The sequence below is a fragment of the Haemaphysalis longicornis genome, unplaced genomic scaffold, assembly GCF_048455015.1.
Source record: "Haemaphysalis longicornis isolate Haplotype H1 unplaced genomic scaffold, Haemaphysalis longicornis Haplotype H1 scaffold_2, whole genome shotgun sequence".
Taxonomy (NCBI): Eukaryota; Metazoa; Arthropoda; class Arachnida; order Ixodida; family Ixodidae; genus Haemaphysalis; species Haemaphysalis longicornis.
In genome coordinates, this window is record NW_027526295.1 from 118,889,356 (window position 1) to 118,907,746 (window position 18,391).

The 18,391-nt window shown below is 48.2% G+C and overlaps 1 protein-coding gene across 1 annotated transcript; it reads left to right on the forward strand.

Annotated features, from left to right (window-relative positions):
• The first annotated feature begins 797 nt into the window (after positions 1-797).
• On the forward strand, positions 798-18,085 carry LOC144167334 (peptidase M20 domain-containing protein 2-like). The gene is made up of 4 exons (XM_077696628.1): positions 798-1,217; positions 11,368-11,496; positions 16,847-17,092; positions 17,669-18,085. Exons 2-4 carry the CDS (start codon positions 11,490-11,492, stop codon positions 17,839-17,841), a joined length of 426 nt encoding a protein of 141 aa, XP_077552754.1. The 5' UTR covers positions 798-1,217; positions 11,368-11,489; the 3' UTR covers positions 17,842-18,085.
• Positions 18,086-18,391: the final 306 nt, after the last annotated feature.

The following is an 18,391-nucleotide window of genomic DNA, read 5'->3' on the forward strand; positions in this document are numbered from 1 at the left end:
TTTCTCAGGGAAGACTTCAGACTAGTCTCTAAACGGCGCTGCTAAAACTTAAACGGCGCTGCTGCTTGCAAGGCAAGCATCAGCGCAACGTGCCCATAGACCTGCAATTAATTTTTACCCCTATTCCCCCTCGTACCCATGATTTGCCCCAATCTGATTGTGGGTCCTTTTTGTCGGGTTAAAAGTATGAATACTACTCTACTACTGCACACTGAACATGTACACCCGCCCGATTTTTTTGTCAGTATCAGGGGAGCATCGACCATTCGGTTGATCAGCGCCATATGACGGAGTGACAAGGCAATCAGGACGATGGTTGCCGCATGCGCTCTAAGCACTGGTTGCGGCAGCCCTAGTATGCTAGGCTCTTCCAGGAACTGAGCGCAGCCCCGAATCGTTCCGTTCGCTTATCACAGTGCTCTGCATACTGGCCGTCTTTGTTCTCGGAAAGGCTTGTTCTGCCAATACTTAGTAAATCGCCAGTAGAGCATATTTCGAGATTTGCACGTGGAATGCTCACGCTGCTGCTATCAGTAACTTTCCCTTGCCGGCTTTGCACTGCCTGCTCGGCAGGCAGTGTGATAAGCGAAGAAAAAAATCGGGGGCAGCGTTCTGCTCTTGGAACAGCCTTGCAGACGATGGCCGCCGCAGCGTTTGCTTAGTTCGGATGCGGCTATTCTCGCCAAATTTGCTTTGTCACTACATTATACGCGCGGGTCGATGCTCCCGTGATGTTGATAAAAAATTGGGCCGGTGTACATTCTCATCCTAACCCGCTCCCACTGCGACAATTGCGCGTTTAATTAAGACCAATGACAGCAAAGTCAAAGTTAACGAAGCATGCGTTAGTTCACTCTGGCGCAGCATGCGTAGAATATTCCCGTATGATCTTAATGGCCCTTGAACGGTCACGTAAATAGGCCCATACCGCGAAACAAGGCCCAAGTTTGGTTAGGGTACAGCAGAATTGAAGTGACGTTATATTGTATTGACCACATTACCGTGGTTCGCCTGGTTTGCGATCCGGCCTTCTCGTCCGACTGCAGCCGGCTTTCCTGTGGTGGCACTGTTCTGCGAATATGATGCCCTTCCCGGGCTTGGCCATGCGTGCGGGCACAACCTAATCGCCGAAAGTGCGCTGGCTGCAGCGGTTGCCGTACAAAAGCTCATGTATCTCCCACGAACGGCAGCTACCCGGGTCTCCTCTGCAGGGAAAAGTGAGTATAGTCTTGGCGAGCCCTTGAGGTGCCGTGTGTACGATAAAGAAATGTTTGCCAGTTCTTTACTTTGCTTAAGAATGTCGCTCTATGGCGGAATTCGCTGCTACAAGGCTCCGGTTATGGCCGAGTGATTGAGTGCGCGTATTGGGAGCTTCACATTTAGTCCGAATACCGAGGCCCGACCAAAACGTCCTAGCTGCGGGAATTGCATACAGGCCGTATTGAGGCCGCGCGGATGTTTTCAAGCGAAATATTCATCATCATCATCATCATCACCAGCCTATCTACGCCCACTGCAGGGCAAAGGCCTCTCCCATTCTTCTCCAATTACCTCGGTCCTGTACCAACTGTGACCAATTTATCCCTGCAAACTTCTTGATCTCATCTGCCCATCTAACTTTCTGCCGCCCCCTGCAACGCTTGCCTTCTCTAGGGATTCACTCTGTTACCCTTAAAGGGACACTGAAGTGATATGTAAACGTTGCGGGATTACTAGCGCAAATTCTAGTCCGGAGTCCCCAGGACATGTTTCGACCACTCTGGGCGCGTTTACGCGATTTTATTTAGTAGAAAAATTAATTCGAAAATGCTGTCCTCCTCTCTTCACGCTCGCCCATTTTCTGTGGCGTTTTCGTGTGACGTCGGGAGGAGCCGAGCTCGCAATTGGCTGCGCCCCGGCCTTCAGGCAGTCAGTCGACCCAGCGTTTCGTCCGCCGGCCGCTGACGGGTCGTCGCAATTCGTTCGCTCAGTTGAAACGAAGCCAGGACACGTTTGTGAATGGAAGAATGTGCCTTTCTTTACTTGGTTAGTTTGTACACTGTATATAGCTCTAAGTCAAGGTCGCTTCACACAAGCGCTGCACAAGCGCACATGCGACGCTTCGCTGGCTGGTACGCCAGTAGGAAAATATAAGGCCTCTTGAAGGCAGGAGAAGAGTCAGCGAAGTCAATATAGGTACTAAGGAAATAAAATCAACTGATATTTTTACCGTACAGCGTAAAACTAGGGTGCGGGAAGCACTTTTTTGCACTGGTCGAACAACCACAGCGGTCAGCAGCACGACTACGCATCTGCGAACGCTTTTCCGTCTAAGAAATGCAATTGCTAGATGTGATATATTGTGGAAACTTGGGAGATGCTTACTGCACGAGCGCAAAACAACAAATAGTCACCTAAGCTGCTTGAAATGCCAAAACTAAATAAAAGTGTAAACTGGTTATACAATATATACCTTATATTACCAAGGTCAGCGGAGCCCGCCCTGTAGCCTAGTGGTCTAGAGCGCTGGGTATGTCATTGCAGGTGTTTTGCAAGTCGTGAGTTCAAATCCGCGCGGGTGCGTGCTTTTTTTTTTTTAATCAGTTAACTTTTTCGTTTTCCGCCGCTGTTTTCTATACTGAGTTCACCTTATTTGGGCCGTTCACTGCTCCACAAACTAGTTCAGAGAACGCGCGGAGGCTTACACTGGCGCGCTAGCGAGTTCTTGTTGGCGTGCTGTTGCCATAAGCACCGACTGCTTGCGGGCAGTGGGCACAGGCCAGAATCAACAGACCCTTGGCCTGGTGCGAACACGCTTTTTACGATGCAGGCATGAGTGAGGCAAGCTCCAAATATGGGGGAAAAGCGCATGGCATTTGAGCGCCTGCGGGGACGCGGAGGGCGTTCATGCACTGCGTAGGTCTCGGTTAGTGAATGCTACGATTCCAAGCCGTCCTGGGAGGCTTATGTTACGCATTTTACAGCCGACAACATCGCAGAAGCGCGGTACGATGATTACTGAGATATACAGAATGCCCATCCAACAACGCCATCGGTTGTGTTTTACAGAACCGAAACTGAAACTTGTTTTATTGCTAACCTTGGGCATCGTCAAATCACGATGCTCCCTCCTCCCAACGTCACAGCTTTACTTGGTGCGGCCGCCGCATACCGCGCATAGTAGTTTTTCTTCTTTCGCGCTGTGTAAAATAATTACCGATTTGTCAACCGGATAAACGATGAAAAGTGGGCTAATTTGAGCCAGTCTACGCAGTGCAAGCAAAAACAGGAGCTTGTCAAATTCACTTCAGTGTCCCTTTAATGACCAGCGGTTATCTTGCCTTCGCATTACATGCCCTCCCAACGTCCATTGCTTCTTCTTAATTTCTACTAATACGTCTTAACGAAATCTTAACAAGGCACAAATCTATGAAACAGAAATCTTTCAGTGATTGTCTGGATCGTCTGGTCTGGTCAAGTGCAGATCGACGTAAACCGTTGCGCGCGTCCTGGAGGTGTCAGGCGCACAAGCAGACAAAACCAGGCGCGTATCTGCTCACATTGCTGAAAATGTCGTCGAAAGAAGCCTTCTGGCGTCTTTCTCTGCCAGGCAAATGTCTCTGTTTTCTCTCCCGTCCACCCCTCGGTCTCTTCCGCTCCGGTCTCGCCCCTCCCGCAAGAAACACGGAGGAGGTTCACTACAGTCAATTCAATTTCCCGTGTTCCACTGCTCACACCAATCTACTCGAACCTTCGGTTAATGCTGAACTGGGAACACTGCCACGAGGTGGAGGCTCACGCGTGCCTTTGTTTTTGTAGTTTTGAGTGGAACTATTGTTTTCAAAGCACGTTTTTTATTCACTCATTTATTCGTAATTAAAAAAAAAACACTGCGAGTACCAGTTGTGCATTGATGTTATAGCTCAAGTGTCTACAAAGTACGTTTCCAGATTTAGAGGTGCGGAAAGGTTTTGGCTATTTAAACTGCTCGTTCAAAAATACTTTGAACTTTAGAAGTTGGCCGGATGGCTGTATCGGGGCAGAACAAGGGGGCAGACCAAAAGTTTCCGGTTAAGCAGTCCACGAACAATTATCGTGTTTGAAACTGCTGGTCATTGTAAATCGAGTGCCTCAACATGAATTATGTAACTTTCAAAGCTATTCGGAGGCCGCGGCTTTCACCACCACCTCAGCAGTAGGCGCCAGCTGCCTTAGTTTATTATCATTAAATACAAGCGTCACTAAAACCTTATGAATAAATGAAATGGGCATGTTTTCATGTCAACCGGACTTTTTGTGTTACATACTCAAAACCAGATGCCAACCGCTTTTTCACATTTCAATATTTCCCTCTCGCTTTCGTCCTACTTCATTCTGTGGGGGCGTAAAACCCTCCGTTTGGGGCATGGCGGCGCTGACAACGCCCCCTCCTTACCGGGGCCAGAGCTCTCCGATGTAGGCAGTTGAGAAACTCCGCCTCAAACACGATGCGCTCCGCCTCCAGTTTGGTTCGCGCGTCGCGGGCACAGTCATGATTCAGGCGACGTAACTCAAATGGGGTTCGGTCGGCACCAGAATCCCGGGACGCTCGCCGCCGAGTCTGTACACAAAGCAGCCGCGTCGGCTGTTCCGCTTCAAAACTCCGCCTCAAAAAACAGCCCGCACCTGGACCCCCCACCCCTCGCCCAATTTTTGTATGATGATTATTGATGATCGCTATTAGTTCCCATTTGTAGCGGGGTGATGATGTGTCATCTTACGAGAAAGGACTAATATATCTGTGTTTAATACTCTTGGTGTAACACTAGTTCTGCTTAGTGAAGGCACAAAAAACTTATTAGGCACAAAATACTTGTTTTTCCTGTTACCCGTGGCAACTGTCCTAGGCAATTTTCCCCTCTCTGCTTTTCGTTCACCAGCATTCTAATCTTCTTTTCGTCGCCTCAACAGCCTCAAAGTTAACTTCCTCTGTGCTACCCTTCTTCTGGAAGCCTAACATTTCCCTCGTGTAGATTGGCATGGATACCCTCGCATTCTAACACTGCGTGCCACATAGTTTCTGTTTCTTTTCTGCAGACCACGCATACCATATAATTTTGTGAATACACTAGCGCCACCGTGTCCACTGTATGCATCATCCGAAAAACACATTAATTATTCCAACTGACAATGTAATGTTAGACCTATTTTAAAGGTGCATAACTCTTAAATTTGGGCTTTCATTACTTATTCATTGCTTTCGCAACTCCAGTTATTACGTTGTGACGGTTTTGGCGCCTGCAAAACTGTCCCTACCAATTGTCGCTTGCGCGGGCATTCGCGCCCAAAATAGGTTATACCTGAAGTAGTTGTAGGAAGCAGGCGTGAAGCGGATGCGGCTCCCCACATTTATTTAGTTCGCGCAGGCCCAGCCAGAACGAGCGGCCACCCAGCTGCTGAGTCACGTTCCAACTGTCTGTGGCACGTTGCACCGCTGATGATGCCGAGCAAGCACCACTGATGGCGATTGTGGCGCTCATGATGACGATGGCGATGGTTTCGCTACATACTAAATTTGCCGTTGTCGCTCGGCCTACAGCACACTGTATACGCCAAAACTAATCCAGTAGCTGATGAAGCGGCTCTAAAAAATCATTTCAGGCTTGCTTAAAGCCGTCGAGGAGAAATTTTAATCGTTTTTTCCGCAGTAAGACCGCCGATTACACGCCGCAGACGACAATGCGCAAGGGACGACGCATCTCGATGGCCACACGGTCGTGTTTTCCCCCTACTCTTGCTTCGAATGCATATAAAACACTTGCATGGTTGAACCCATTGGCCTCCTTCGGTACAACAAATTTCCGTAAGCACCGAAATACCATTTTTCGCCCAGTTAGTCGAGCGGCGAAGCACGTTTTACAGTTTATGTTGTCACCAACAGATGGCGGCACTCTACAGAAAATCCACTACAGTGAACCAATCGAAAGGAGGTTTTTTGATGCATGGGCCCTAGGGGAGTTTTGCAACTCCTATATCTAGTAACTCTGACTGGGGAGAGGGAATCCTCGCGCGCCTCCCTCCTCTCTCTACTGGAGTACCTCGCGGCACCTCTCCCAGCTGGGGTAGCATTCGCTATGTCATACAATCTGCTAGCCATCCTCACGACGCAGTATGTTGGCGAACAGTGACCGCCTGACGTCTTTGCTTTCTTTAAATGGACCCCACAACACTCTTTTGAACTTTTTTTGAAATTCCTAATGCTTGCAGAACGCAGTCACCCAGCACACCCAGTACTTAGATTAGGGGGTCGCAAAGTATCTCAGCCAAAAGGTATTGCTCTATACTCATCAGACAACTTGTAAACTCAATCAAAAACGTTTGCCCTCTTTCCTAGTCTTGACTTTCTTCGACGGCCCGAATCACGTCACTAATTACATGTAGAGGCTGTTGGTCGGTTTTCATTCAGTTACATCAATGAACGCTTTTCGATAGCAACTTAAAATAAACCCACAAAAACAAAGCAGAAATGGAAGCCGTATCTGTTGCGACGAGCAAATCACACAGTGCCGCTCAGTGGGTACGATAACTATATCTTTCGAAGTGGTTCCAGATGCGAAGGAAATACTAGTGAAAGCGCTGATCGAAAGTGTTGCAGGTTGCCTTTAATAAAGAGTTCTCTCCCTCTCAAACGGCCGCCAAACTCCTAAGCCAAACTCTAACACAGATTTATAAATGACGCCTGGTAGCAGACCAGACGCTTTAAAAGAGATATTAGCAACATTGTGGTTATAAGCTTCATACGGAAAAGTAATGAATTAGCGACGGACGAGACAGCGCATGAGCCGAAAGGCGAAAACCAGTTCTGAGAAGGTGAACCCACAGTTTGGAGGGCGTAGTAGAGGGAGCGGTTTCCCTTTCCGGCCATGAGTCTCCATCGTCACCTGTGCGAAACTGGAAAGCGGTCATGAATTTTCGTTGAGGAAACGGTCCATGATTCCGCTACCGAATCGATACAAGAAAGTGTCCTTTTGCTTGAGTGCGTATACTCATACAGGGGTGTATCTTACGAAGAACAAGATCATGCGCCGGCTTCTTTTTTTTTCTGGAAACGTGACATAATGCGGCACTCGGTTGAGCAGTGGGAAGGAGAACTGGCCAGCTCGAGCGCCGAAGAACAGCTTCGGCTGATTCACCGGGCTGAGACGGCTGGACTCTCCAACGGGGTCCTGGACTGAGGAAACCGACCACTTGGCTCTTTTTCTTTAATAAAGTTTACTCTCTCTCTCTCTCTCTGTCTCTCGACACACACCAGGCTACTGAAGATTGATTGATTGATTGTCGCGTTTAGTGCGCCGGCGCTTCACAGGCGATGAGGCCTGGCGTAGTGGTGGGCCCCGGATTAAATTTGACCACTTGGAGATCTTTAATGCGCGCCGAAATCTCGGACACGCGGGCGTTTTTGCTTTTCGCTTTCATCAGAAAAGCGGCCGCGAACCGACCCGCGTCCTTGTGCTCAGCAGCACAACGCCATAGCCACTGAGCCACCGCGGCGGGTCCAGGCCACTGAGGAGCGCGTTTCGAAAGTATGCTGCCGATAATAAAACGCTGTTACCTAAGCACGCCCGACGAACGTTTTCTCGGATCTAACAAAGACCGTTTAAAGGAGCTATGTCGTCAGATATCAGCGAACGTCAAAGACCTCCAGGTGGCCGAAATTATTCCAAGGACATGCACTGCGCAGAGCCTGATAAGCCCACGTGCAGCTTCATAGAAGACCTAAAAATAGTAATTGGCGAAACGGCCTTTTGTGATGGTACCGGTCATCGTTACTGGCCACTACACGTCAGTGGGTTTGTTGTTGTGCCTACATCAAACTTCAACATGACGTTACCACAATGTTGAGCCCAACGACATGTCAGTTTTGTAAATCTTCTACGTCGACCTTTTCGTATCGGTTGTCGATGTTTTCTGATTCGACGTCCACAACTCACGCACTAGGTGCGCATTTCTGAAGCTAAATCATGCTATCGCGAGCTAGCAGGGATGCTAGCTCGATTAGCATTTCTGAGGCCATAGTCTTACTTGTAACCAGACCCGAATTTACTCTGTTTTTTTTTCGACTGATTACTCCTTATTCTGCTTGCGTCGTCGGCAATTTTATGCGCTGTTTCGATGCAACAGACGGCGATGGCCCACGCTGGCTTTTTTACTAGGCCGCTTAATGTTCTCGTACTATTATTACAAAATGGAGCGACAACTGGGAAGGGAGAAATGCCTATTACTTATTTCGGGTTTGCCACAGGTGAGAACTAGATAATGCTCAACCGCGACCACTCTTCCGCGTCAGGCACCACGACCGAGCGCTGAGATAGCATCTCTCGCCGACTGATATCTGTCGACAGAATTCTACTAAGTTATTAAAAGATAGCCCTGAGCGGGTGTGGTAGATAAGTCGCGACCGCTCCTTCAAAATCGTTCATGGCCGAAGTACTTCTTTCGAGAGCGATGTTCAGGGCCTGATAACACTATGAATGAAAATCGAGGAGACGCTGTAGATAAGACTTCACAATAGTCGAGAGAGAAGAAATCCATAGAGATAAGCAGTGTCCTGAGCATTTAACCCAGCAATTAAAACTATATACAAGCGGTTTCAGCGCAATCAGTCCGGATATCTGTGTTCTATATAATCACTTCGAGTATTCGTGTTCCATATCTGACCGCCTGTCGTTCCGTGATGATTTGAAGCAGTTGCCAGATGTGTGTGCGCCTGTGTTTACGGCAACTTTTCCACAAGCGGATCGCAAGTGGATCGCCCGCATGATTCGTATTGAACGGCAGATTTATGTAATGGGCGTTTAAGGAACAATTTTAGGTAATGAAAAAAAAAAATTTGACGTAAAATTGTTTTTCTTGCGCGAAGTGATTAAGGGCCATGGCGGGCGCTATGAAACGGGTTTGAAATGTTGATGATGAGAATAATTACCTACAATTTGTTAATTACCTTTTTATAGATTTGTTGGACTCCGTCAAGCTGCTTATGCAGCTTTTACCCAGGAAACCACCCAGTTTTGTCTGAAAATAAAAATTGATTTGATTGCAATAATTATTGCACGTAGGCATCTGATTGTACTGTGGTTATTGTAGAGGATCATCAGTCAAACCGATAAGCGTCAATAAATTTACGAGCATGTAATTGTCTCTAGAACTGTGGGCCCACAGCTTCTGCCACCCGGAAGCGCTCAACTGGAGCCCGGCGGCTGTCAAGCACTGCAAAGCCATGCCAACGCTTTGGTGTCAATGACAGACGTACACGTCACGCGCACGCAGCGCTTTATCTTCGGTTAGAGCGGAAAGCGTTGCGGCGTGGCCGCCGTTTGTCTCCGCCGTTGGCGATCGGCGGCCATGACGCATGCGCAAATAAAATAAAACTTCACTTTAGCCGCACTCTGTATGCTGAACGACACTCTGGTCGTTACGTGCCCTCACTTCCTACGTTCCAAGCAGTGTACCGCCTTGGTACCACCGTTGCGGTACATCCTCAAAGAATACGTTGCCATACAAAAATAGCAGGATGTGTGTGGCGCGCCAAGCTCCGAGGGACATCAGCGCGTGGGCGTGGCTTTGTGGGGCGTAGTGGCCACACGCAGCCAGTTGCGCGCATCGGGACAGACGGACGGACGGACGGACGGACAGACGGGCCCCAATATTTTCGTTTAGGAAGCCCAAACAAGACTGTCGTCTTTAAAACGCACAGCTTAAGACCTGCACGCTCATGGCATCAGTATGTATACTGGTGGGGACGACCAAACGGATGAACAGAGTTAGCCTTGTGGTGTGTTACTAAGACATCGCTGTTCGTTTCAATTCTGCGAACGTTCAGGGCCAAGGTCAACGCATTGCGGGCACATGGTGCAGGAGCTCATTCTTCCTTTGATGGTTCGTAAGCGACGCTAGTTGAGCACAAGAAAATAACAGCACAGTAAATAAGCAATAAAAAAATGACATTCACCTTAAGTAGCATACATGCTACAAGTTGAATTTGGTTCCAACTCGAGGGTTATGTCTTACTGCAACAATAAATGTTTGGAATACACCACGACAGGAGCTTTCCTGTTGATGGTTGAGTCTTTATAAACACCTGCGACTTCAGCAACAATTGGCGACGCCTTGGAGTGAAGGAAGATGGGTTTTATATATTAGTTTTATATTTCTCGCTGTTTCCAGGTCGTTTTGCTGGGAACCCCCGGTGAAGAAGGTGGAATGGGGAAGGAGCTCCTCTTACGTGCCGGAGCTTTCAATGACGTAGAAGCGGCGCCCATGGTCCACCCGGAAAACAGGACCGTTCTGCGCCTTGGTTTGTCGGCAAGATGCACGGTCGGTGGCAGAGCACAAGCGGCGTTGCAGAAACGACTTTTTCAATATCATTTTGACAAATTTAGCAATAGGACCCTGGAAAAATAACAATAGCGAAATGTTTACCCTCGCAGAGCTGGGTAACCAGCTTTTCTAAAACGAACTTGTGTAACTACCATTGTCACCGTAATGTGCAACGTATGCGGGATTTGAATCAGTGTTTCGAAGTATGCCAATAAAATTCGAGCAGTCATACCTTTATGGGAATCAATACCGCAACAGAGCTACACCACTCCCCTGTTCTGCAGTGTGACGTGGCCGAAGGTGAACAGATGCGGGGTCCTTAGAACGGCACATAATGCCCCTATACGCCTCTCAAGGCGCAATAGAAGTTACCGCCTTCGGTGCTGGAGGATAGCCACCGGCAGTGCCACAGCGAGTGGTTGTGAGTCCGGATTCAGAAGTGCGGTGGGGCCATGGCACGGCACTCTGAACTTACTGAGCACTTCATTTTTTAATCCCTGTGCGATCCCATCCACGCAGACGATCACTCGCGCAGACAAAATACAATCATGTGTTGGCTACTGCTGCTCGATTTTAACAGCGCAGCTGTTGTCGGTCGAAGCTTTTCGTCCGGCGGCTGTAGGTCATGCGTCACGCATGCGTAGGAGAAGGCTCCCAGACCAAACGGTGGACTCTTCCGGTGAGTCTGAAAAACGCCTCGCCGGCGATTCCAAAACCCACCGATAGAGGGCTCGGTGGTCTCGCAAAGGCAAGTTCCTCTCCATCCCACTAGGAAAGGGGGATAGGGGGAGCTTCCCACCGTTCACGTTGGGCTGCCGCTCCCTACCGCAAGGGAGTGGTAGCCGTAGAATTTGCACGGCGATGGAGCTGCCGTTGTCGGGTGAGCGCCCGTTGATGTTCGGGCAGACACAAGAGAACCGCATCTCTGCTGTTTCAGCAGATTTTACAATGGCTGGAACTGGGCTTAAGGTTCTATGCCTACTGTGTCAAAGGTGAAGATATTCGTGAACTATTTCTGCTTTTTGCGCGCAGGTTGAAGTTGTCTTCGATGCACCCGATAAAGAGGCAGGCGAGGTACCGAGTGCAATGGACGCCGCCGTTCTGGCTTGCACCAACCTGTCTCTGTTGAGAGCACGCCTTGATCAAAATCTCGAATGCATGGTAAGGGCGCTTTTATAGCTTCTGGTTTCTGTTAGGTAGCAACTTGTAACTGTAACCCGGTTTTCCTAGTGCTAGCAGTTTGAGTTTGGGTTGTCGGCTTTTTAAAAGAAGAGGGAGTATTTTAGAAGAATGGCTTGTGCGTGGATTGTACAGTAGACTCCCGATAAAAGGAACTTCAAGGGACCGAAAAATTTTGTTCCAATCAGCAGGAATTCCATTTACTGAGACAGATGTGCAAAAGTGCAAATTTATGTGCGCACACACTCTTAGTACAATTTCATGAAACCCTACGCACTAGAAGGTGAATGTACAGTATAGGTTTTCACAAAGCAAGAATATAACATCGGGTTTAGGCGCAGTATTCGCAAAGTTTACTTCGCCCCAATTAGTCAGTGTGCACCCAAATGCATCAAATATTTTTTTGTTTGTCTTCTTCCAACTGCATCTTCAAGATCGTTTTTCCACGGCCAGTAAACTGTGGACCAGGTTTTAGATCCTTGTTCCTACCGAAAAAAATGTCTTAAATACTACACAGGTGACTGTCTTCCTCAGGTATGGTATGTTCTAGGATAGCTATCTCTTCATATCCACTTTCCGGCTCATCCTCCTCATCCGCCTCTTCATTACACACGCTTTTTTGGGCCCGAATCACGAAGTTTCGAAGGCATCCCGTAGCTGGCCGCGGCGGCCGTTTTTCTGATAGAGGCAAAAACAAAAACCCCCGTTTGCACGAGATTTCGGAGCCCGTTAAACATCCCCAGATGGTCAAAATTAATTCGGAGCTCTCCACTACGGCGCGCCTTATCGCCTGCGTTGCGTCGGTGCGTTGAACACTGCAATCAATCAATCAATCAATCAATCAATCAATCAATCAATCAATCAATCAATCAATCAATCAATCAATCAATCAATCATCCCGTAGCTTCTCCTTGTCGTTCGGGATCCTCGTGAAGCTGCTTTTCGGAACACCCTGCGTCGTCGCGAGTGTCGTCGTCGTGTAAGAGCCACTTCCTATGTAAAGAATGGCGCCGGTCTTGTTTTATAACGTAAGCGCATGATGTGCACGCTTCTGTGCCGCCACTTAAACTGAGGCTAGGGGTCTCAACTTCGCGAGTGCTGACGAACCACCAAATTCAGAAGACGGAATCGTTGTAATGAAGCACAAATAGTACCACGATGGCATGAACGAGGCGACAGGAGGTATGCCCTGCGACTTGAATCGAGATCGAACGGCAAGAACAAGAACTGCGATGTCACACTCGCCGCGCTAACACTGCTGGCTACTAACGAGGCAAGGTTTACCAGGTCAATTGGGCTAAAAACAACGAAACAGCCGAAACCGAAAAAATCTGATGCTTATGCAAAGGGTATGACAAGAAGTTTCATCTTAGGTTTCGTTTACACGGAGACGCAGAAATTTTAGTCCGGATAACTCAAATGATTTTTACGTTATCTGAATACAAAGCCAACCAACTTACAGGCAGCTGCTCCGCTTAAGCGGCAATTCTGTTTAAGCAGTTTACGTTTATCTAGATTCTACTTATAGCGTATTACAAGATATTTCTAATCTATGTAAATGGAGCATATATAGAACCTGACCTAGTTTGTAGAGGTCGGAAGATGAGGAAAAATATTTGTATTTTGCGGCCAAATCGGCAAGTACTACAGTGAATCCACAGTTGTTCGTGGAAGCGTGTAGGGCTGTTTTATTCCTGAAGATTTTGACATAAAAGCACGCAATTTATGATTTTTATGGACGCGTTATAAAATGCGGTCACCATGCATTGCATTTCCTCTTTGCGACTAGAAGGATTGCCGCCATACCGACGTCAGTTAATGAACAGTAAAAACGGCGTGACCAACAGAAAAATCAGAGGACATCTAAGCACTTCTGATGGGTCGTGAATGCGAAAGTATGAATGTCCAGCTGAACGCCCTCTGTCGCCTCGCATTGTCGACGGGCTTCTGAATCTTGCCGCTGAATATATGCTTTGGCTCGCGATCCGCCTTAACACTTTCGAATGAGCGCTACTACTCACCTGCCTTGGCATGTTACCACCGCTGGAGCAACCCGATCCCCGAGCGACTTCTTGCGGATCTTTAGCACGCGCACAAGAAAGGCCCCTGAGCGGATTACTCTGCAGGATGGCGACACCATCGTTTCCGACCCAGCCAGCATTGTTGAAATATTCACAAAACACTTCTTGTCCGCGTACTCCTCGTCACGCGACAGCGGCTTCCCGCTTCTGCTCGCGCAGATAGGTGATGTCATACACACGCCCAACATAACCGTTGAGGATGTCACGGCTGCTATCCGCAGCCTACCTTCGAAGAAATCCTCAGGCCATGATAACATCCCATGCTTCATTGTAAAATAGCTGCTCTGCCATTTTCGCGCCGTTGCTCTGCCACATTTTTTGTCTCTCGCTTGAAGAGCGGCACTTTCCGACAAATTGGAAACCCGGCGTTGTTTTTCCTCTCCATAAGTCCGGAAATGCGTCGGTGCCTGGGAACTATCGACCAATATCTCTCCTTTGTTCTTTCTCAAAAGTTTTCGAAAAAGTAGTACACCGTTATCTCTTGTCCAAAATCCGGCCCCTACTTCATAGTAATCAGCACGGTTTTATACCTGCCCGGTCCGTCGAATCAAACCTTGCCTGCTTTCTGAGTGACGCCAGCAAGTACATACTTTCACGTCAACAAATGGATGCCATCTACTTCGACTGCAGCAAGGCCGTCGACCGCGTAAACCATGATTTGCTCCTTCGCAAACTGTCTGCTTATGGCTTGGCTCCTGCTTTCTGCGAGTGGTTTGCAACCTACCTCAAAAAGAGAACAAACTTTGTTCAGTACGCTGGTGCTAAGTCTCGCAGCTTCACTGTACCGTCCGGGGTTCCCCAGGGCTCTATTCTCGGTCCTTTATTGTTTAACTTATTTGTGAATGATGTGCAGTTAATTATAAATCATTCATCTCTATTGCAGTTTGCAGACGACATGAAACTCTATCGCGCAGTGGGATCACAGGCGGACTGCGCCCAGCTTCAACGCGACGTACAAGCAATCTCCCCCTGGTGCAAAACTAACTACTTAGATTTGAATCCATTGAAGACCGTTACAATTACATACACTCGAAAAACCTCTCCTTTAACCTTCCCATACCACCTCGACTCTCTGACGATAAGAAGAGTAAGCGAAACATGTGATTTGGGCGTTCTGATGGATTCGAAACTACGATTCACACCGCATGTTAACTACCTCGCACGCTTATCTCTTCGGACTTTGGGCGCTATCTCTCGTGCAACAAGGGACTTCTCAGGAGGTTCGTGTTTCCTTTCACTGTACAAAGCCCTTGTACTCCCAAAGCTGGAGTTTGCATCGGCAGTCTGGAACTGCATGAGTGCGTCGTCGTCTTTGCGCTTGGAAAGGGTTCAGAAAAGGTTCACGCGCATCTTCTCTCGCCGCTACACCCTACACGAGAAATACGCTTAAAAGGATGTCATCAAGCGGCTGAAGCTCGAAGAACTGCAATCTAGACGTACAAACCGCGATTTAGTGTTTTTGTTCATGTGTATCCACTCCAGATTCGACAGCCCGAAATTAGTGAGCTCTGTTCGGCTAAGGGCACCAATTCGAGTTCTCCGCCCCCACCTTTGCTTTGATGTGACCACCTCAGAGATGCTGTCTCCAGTGTGCCGTGTGCAACGTGTGTATAATGATGACTTTCGTGCATCTTTGGACGTCTTTTCCGGCAATGTTAACTCTTTTAAACGCGCCCTGAAAAATGCATGCTTTTGAAGCCGCTGTTGCCCATTCAGTATAAAAGTTATCTCGTGTTCGTGTTTTCCGTTCCCTTCCCATTTTCTACACTTGCACCGTTTGCCGTACACATACTCCCGTGTACCTATGTATGTGTGTCCGCACGTGTGTGTGCATGCATGCACGTGCGCATGTGCCTACACTTGTTCACCTTCACATGCACCCGCGTGGGCAGGCGTGTATGTATGTTTTGTTTGCACTCACGAGCGTATGTGCCGTGCATACATATAAATTTTGCTTTATATGCACTTATTTCCAGTATCCATGTTCCCCAGTAAGTTACGACGGTGGATTGTACTGAACTTGCGTGTATGCCAATGTACTTTGTAGTATACCTTGTCACAAGCCCTGTCTCAGCGCGTGCTAATGTACCTGACTGTAATCTTAATTCCTTAAATGTATAAATTGAGTGTGTGTGTGTGTGTGTGTGTGTGCGTGTGTGTGTGTGCGTGTGTGCGTGCGTGTGTGTGTGTGTGTGTGTGTGTGTGTGTGTGTGTGTGTGTGTGTGTGTGTGCGTGCGCCCATGCGTGCGTGCTTACGTGTGTGTGAGTGCGTGTGCGTGCCTGCGAGCACGCGCGTGTGCGGTGGTACTATGTACTTTGTGACCCCTGCACTTCATAACCAGTATCCATGTTTTACCGTTTGTTTATCTGTGTGTCGCCCTGTCCTTTTTGTGTGCACCACCAAGAAGGCCTAGTGCTGTTGGCGGGCACCACCCAATAAACAACAATAAACAATAAAACATGTTCCTTTCTTCAGGCCATATGCCCTCTTTGGGGGTAGACCAGTAATCGGCCCAGCAATTAGCATTGAGGGTATAAAGCGTCCGCTCTAAAGAAAATCACTTATACATAACATGGAAAATCAAAAGCTTAGAAGGATAGTGCGGGCCGCGTTACACCTAGACGTGGTAGGACGCGAGTAGAACAGTGCACACGGGCGGCGCAGATCCCAGAAGCCGGGGAAGCTCTGGGGTGTGCCAGTCTGCTTGATGACGTAATTCGCGCCGCAAGACGAAGACCCGAAAGCGAAGAAAGAGGAGAAACGCGGTGTAGAAGAAAACTAGCTGGCAGCAATTTGTGCGAAAATATGAAGAAACGAAAGCGAAGAAAGATGAAAATACGATGTTAGCGGTGAACAAGTCGCGAATAAGTATCGACAGGCTTTCTCCTTCATTGCAAAACACCTAAGTAGACTTGTGTGCCCCAAGGAATATCTTTTTGGTAATAATACACGTTATGCTCGACGCGTTCCTCACATTGCGCATTTAAAAGTGTAAAAATAGTTGGCAAACAAGTCGCCGCTAGTAAAACCGACCTTGCAGCGAGCCTTTCAGGATTGTAGTGTGGTTCCGATTTCGCATTCACCAACTAACTATACAAAACTAGCGCACTAGAACTCTCACTAGTGGTTACACTTTACGTGATGGCACAAACACACTGCTGTTCATCCTCTGGGGGTTCAGTAGCAGGTCCACCTTGGCGCAACCAGAGTAATAAATGTTGACCGCGTGCACCTCACACTCTTTGTGCAGGAGTCATAATGCGAACGGAAGCGACTAATGAACTGGAGGTTGTGCGCAGCGGGCTTCAGTTCAGCGTGCGGTCGTCGAGCACCAAGCGGCTGTTGAACATTCGCCGTGACCTAGAGGCCTGCATGGAGGCGGCAGCAAGGGCTACGGGATGCCAGGTCAGCGTGACTGATCGTGGCTCCATCTGCAAGCACATGAATCTGAACGAACCTCTGATCAGGCTTTATCAACGACACGCCGAGACGTACGGTAGGTATTTAAGGAGCTCGGAGGGAGGGAGGGCGCGAGATCGCGCGGGACGGTATTGTGAGCAGGCAATGCTACGCAAATTTTAATTATTGAATGAAACGCCAAAAAAACAAGAATAAAGATATCGGGCGGTACAAAATCACTTGTTTATATTTCAAAAGGCAGAATTGGGTGCTGCGTTCTGTTTGAAGTTCTTTCTGTTAGGGCGGAAGCCTCAACTGCCCCACTCTGCAAAAAACCGCCGTTGTTTTTCCAATGGACACTGCGGTAAAGAGTATACAAATTAAAAACAAATGTGTGATCCGATGAGATTTGAACCCATGTCTTCGCAGTAGCGTGACACGTCAGCGTGATGCCACATCAGGAGAAGAAAAGGGGCTGGTCGATGTAATTTCCTTTAAAAGAGACAGAAACGATAGCGATGAAAGAAAAAGACAGCAATACGTTGTACCAGTAAAAAAAGTTGTCAACCAGCAAAAGTTGGGAGCTCTCAAAGCACAAATGCAGTCTTAAATGCTTGGTTGGAATGGTGCGAAACTGTAGGTATACTTACTCAGAGCTATGCATATCGTGCAGGAATGACATTTGATGACGCTGAAAGCGCACGTACGGTGCTCACGGGATCCTCCTCGGACGTGGGAAATGTGTCTCACCGGCTGCCGACCCTCCACCCGACGTTCCGCATCGAGTCCACCGTTATGAACCACACGGAGGAGTTTTGCCGCGTCGCTGTTACCAGGGAATCCTAGGAGACTGCGTTGGACGTGCCCTGACTGCGTACGACCTACTGCGCGATCGAAGACTGCTGGAAGCAGCCTGGGACTACTTTGAAGGCTGCTCTGTCGGTGTTCCTTTGTGCGAACACACCCAACGCGGCGATAAAGGAGTGAACACTGTCTGACATGGAAATACAAGCTCGTTTTAGTAGCGGTGTGTCATAAATCTGCCACTACAGCGTCCTCATTGCCATCACAAAATAAAATGTTGGCGGGCCTCCGGGTTAAAGTTATTTTTTCTTGTCACGCTTTGATGTCACCATCCTGAGGAGTCTTTGCTAAAGTGAATAACGAATTAAGTGAAGGTCACAATTTACCCCCTAACACAATGAAGGGCTGCGCCAAATGTTAGTGGGAAGCTGCATGACGGCAGGGCATTCCCTTGGATAATTACACGCAGTGGTGGATCAGAGCACAGAATAGAGTAGAGCAATACCGCTGATCCTCCTGAAGAAGAAAATCACGGTCCACATTCTAATGAGGGAAAAAATGGGTTGCGAATGCCTCAGCCACTGGTCATGCA

Bases quoted from the DNA above. Each gene is read 5' to 3' on its own strand.
- LOC144167334 (XM_077696628.1), top strand. The intron at 17,093-17,668 runs GTAGGTATTTAA...CATATCGTGCAG, and splicing joins ACGACACGCCGAGACGTACG to GAATGACATTTGATGACGCT.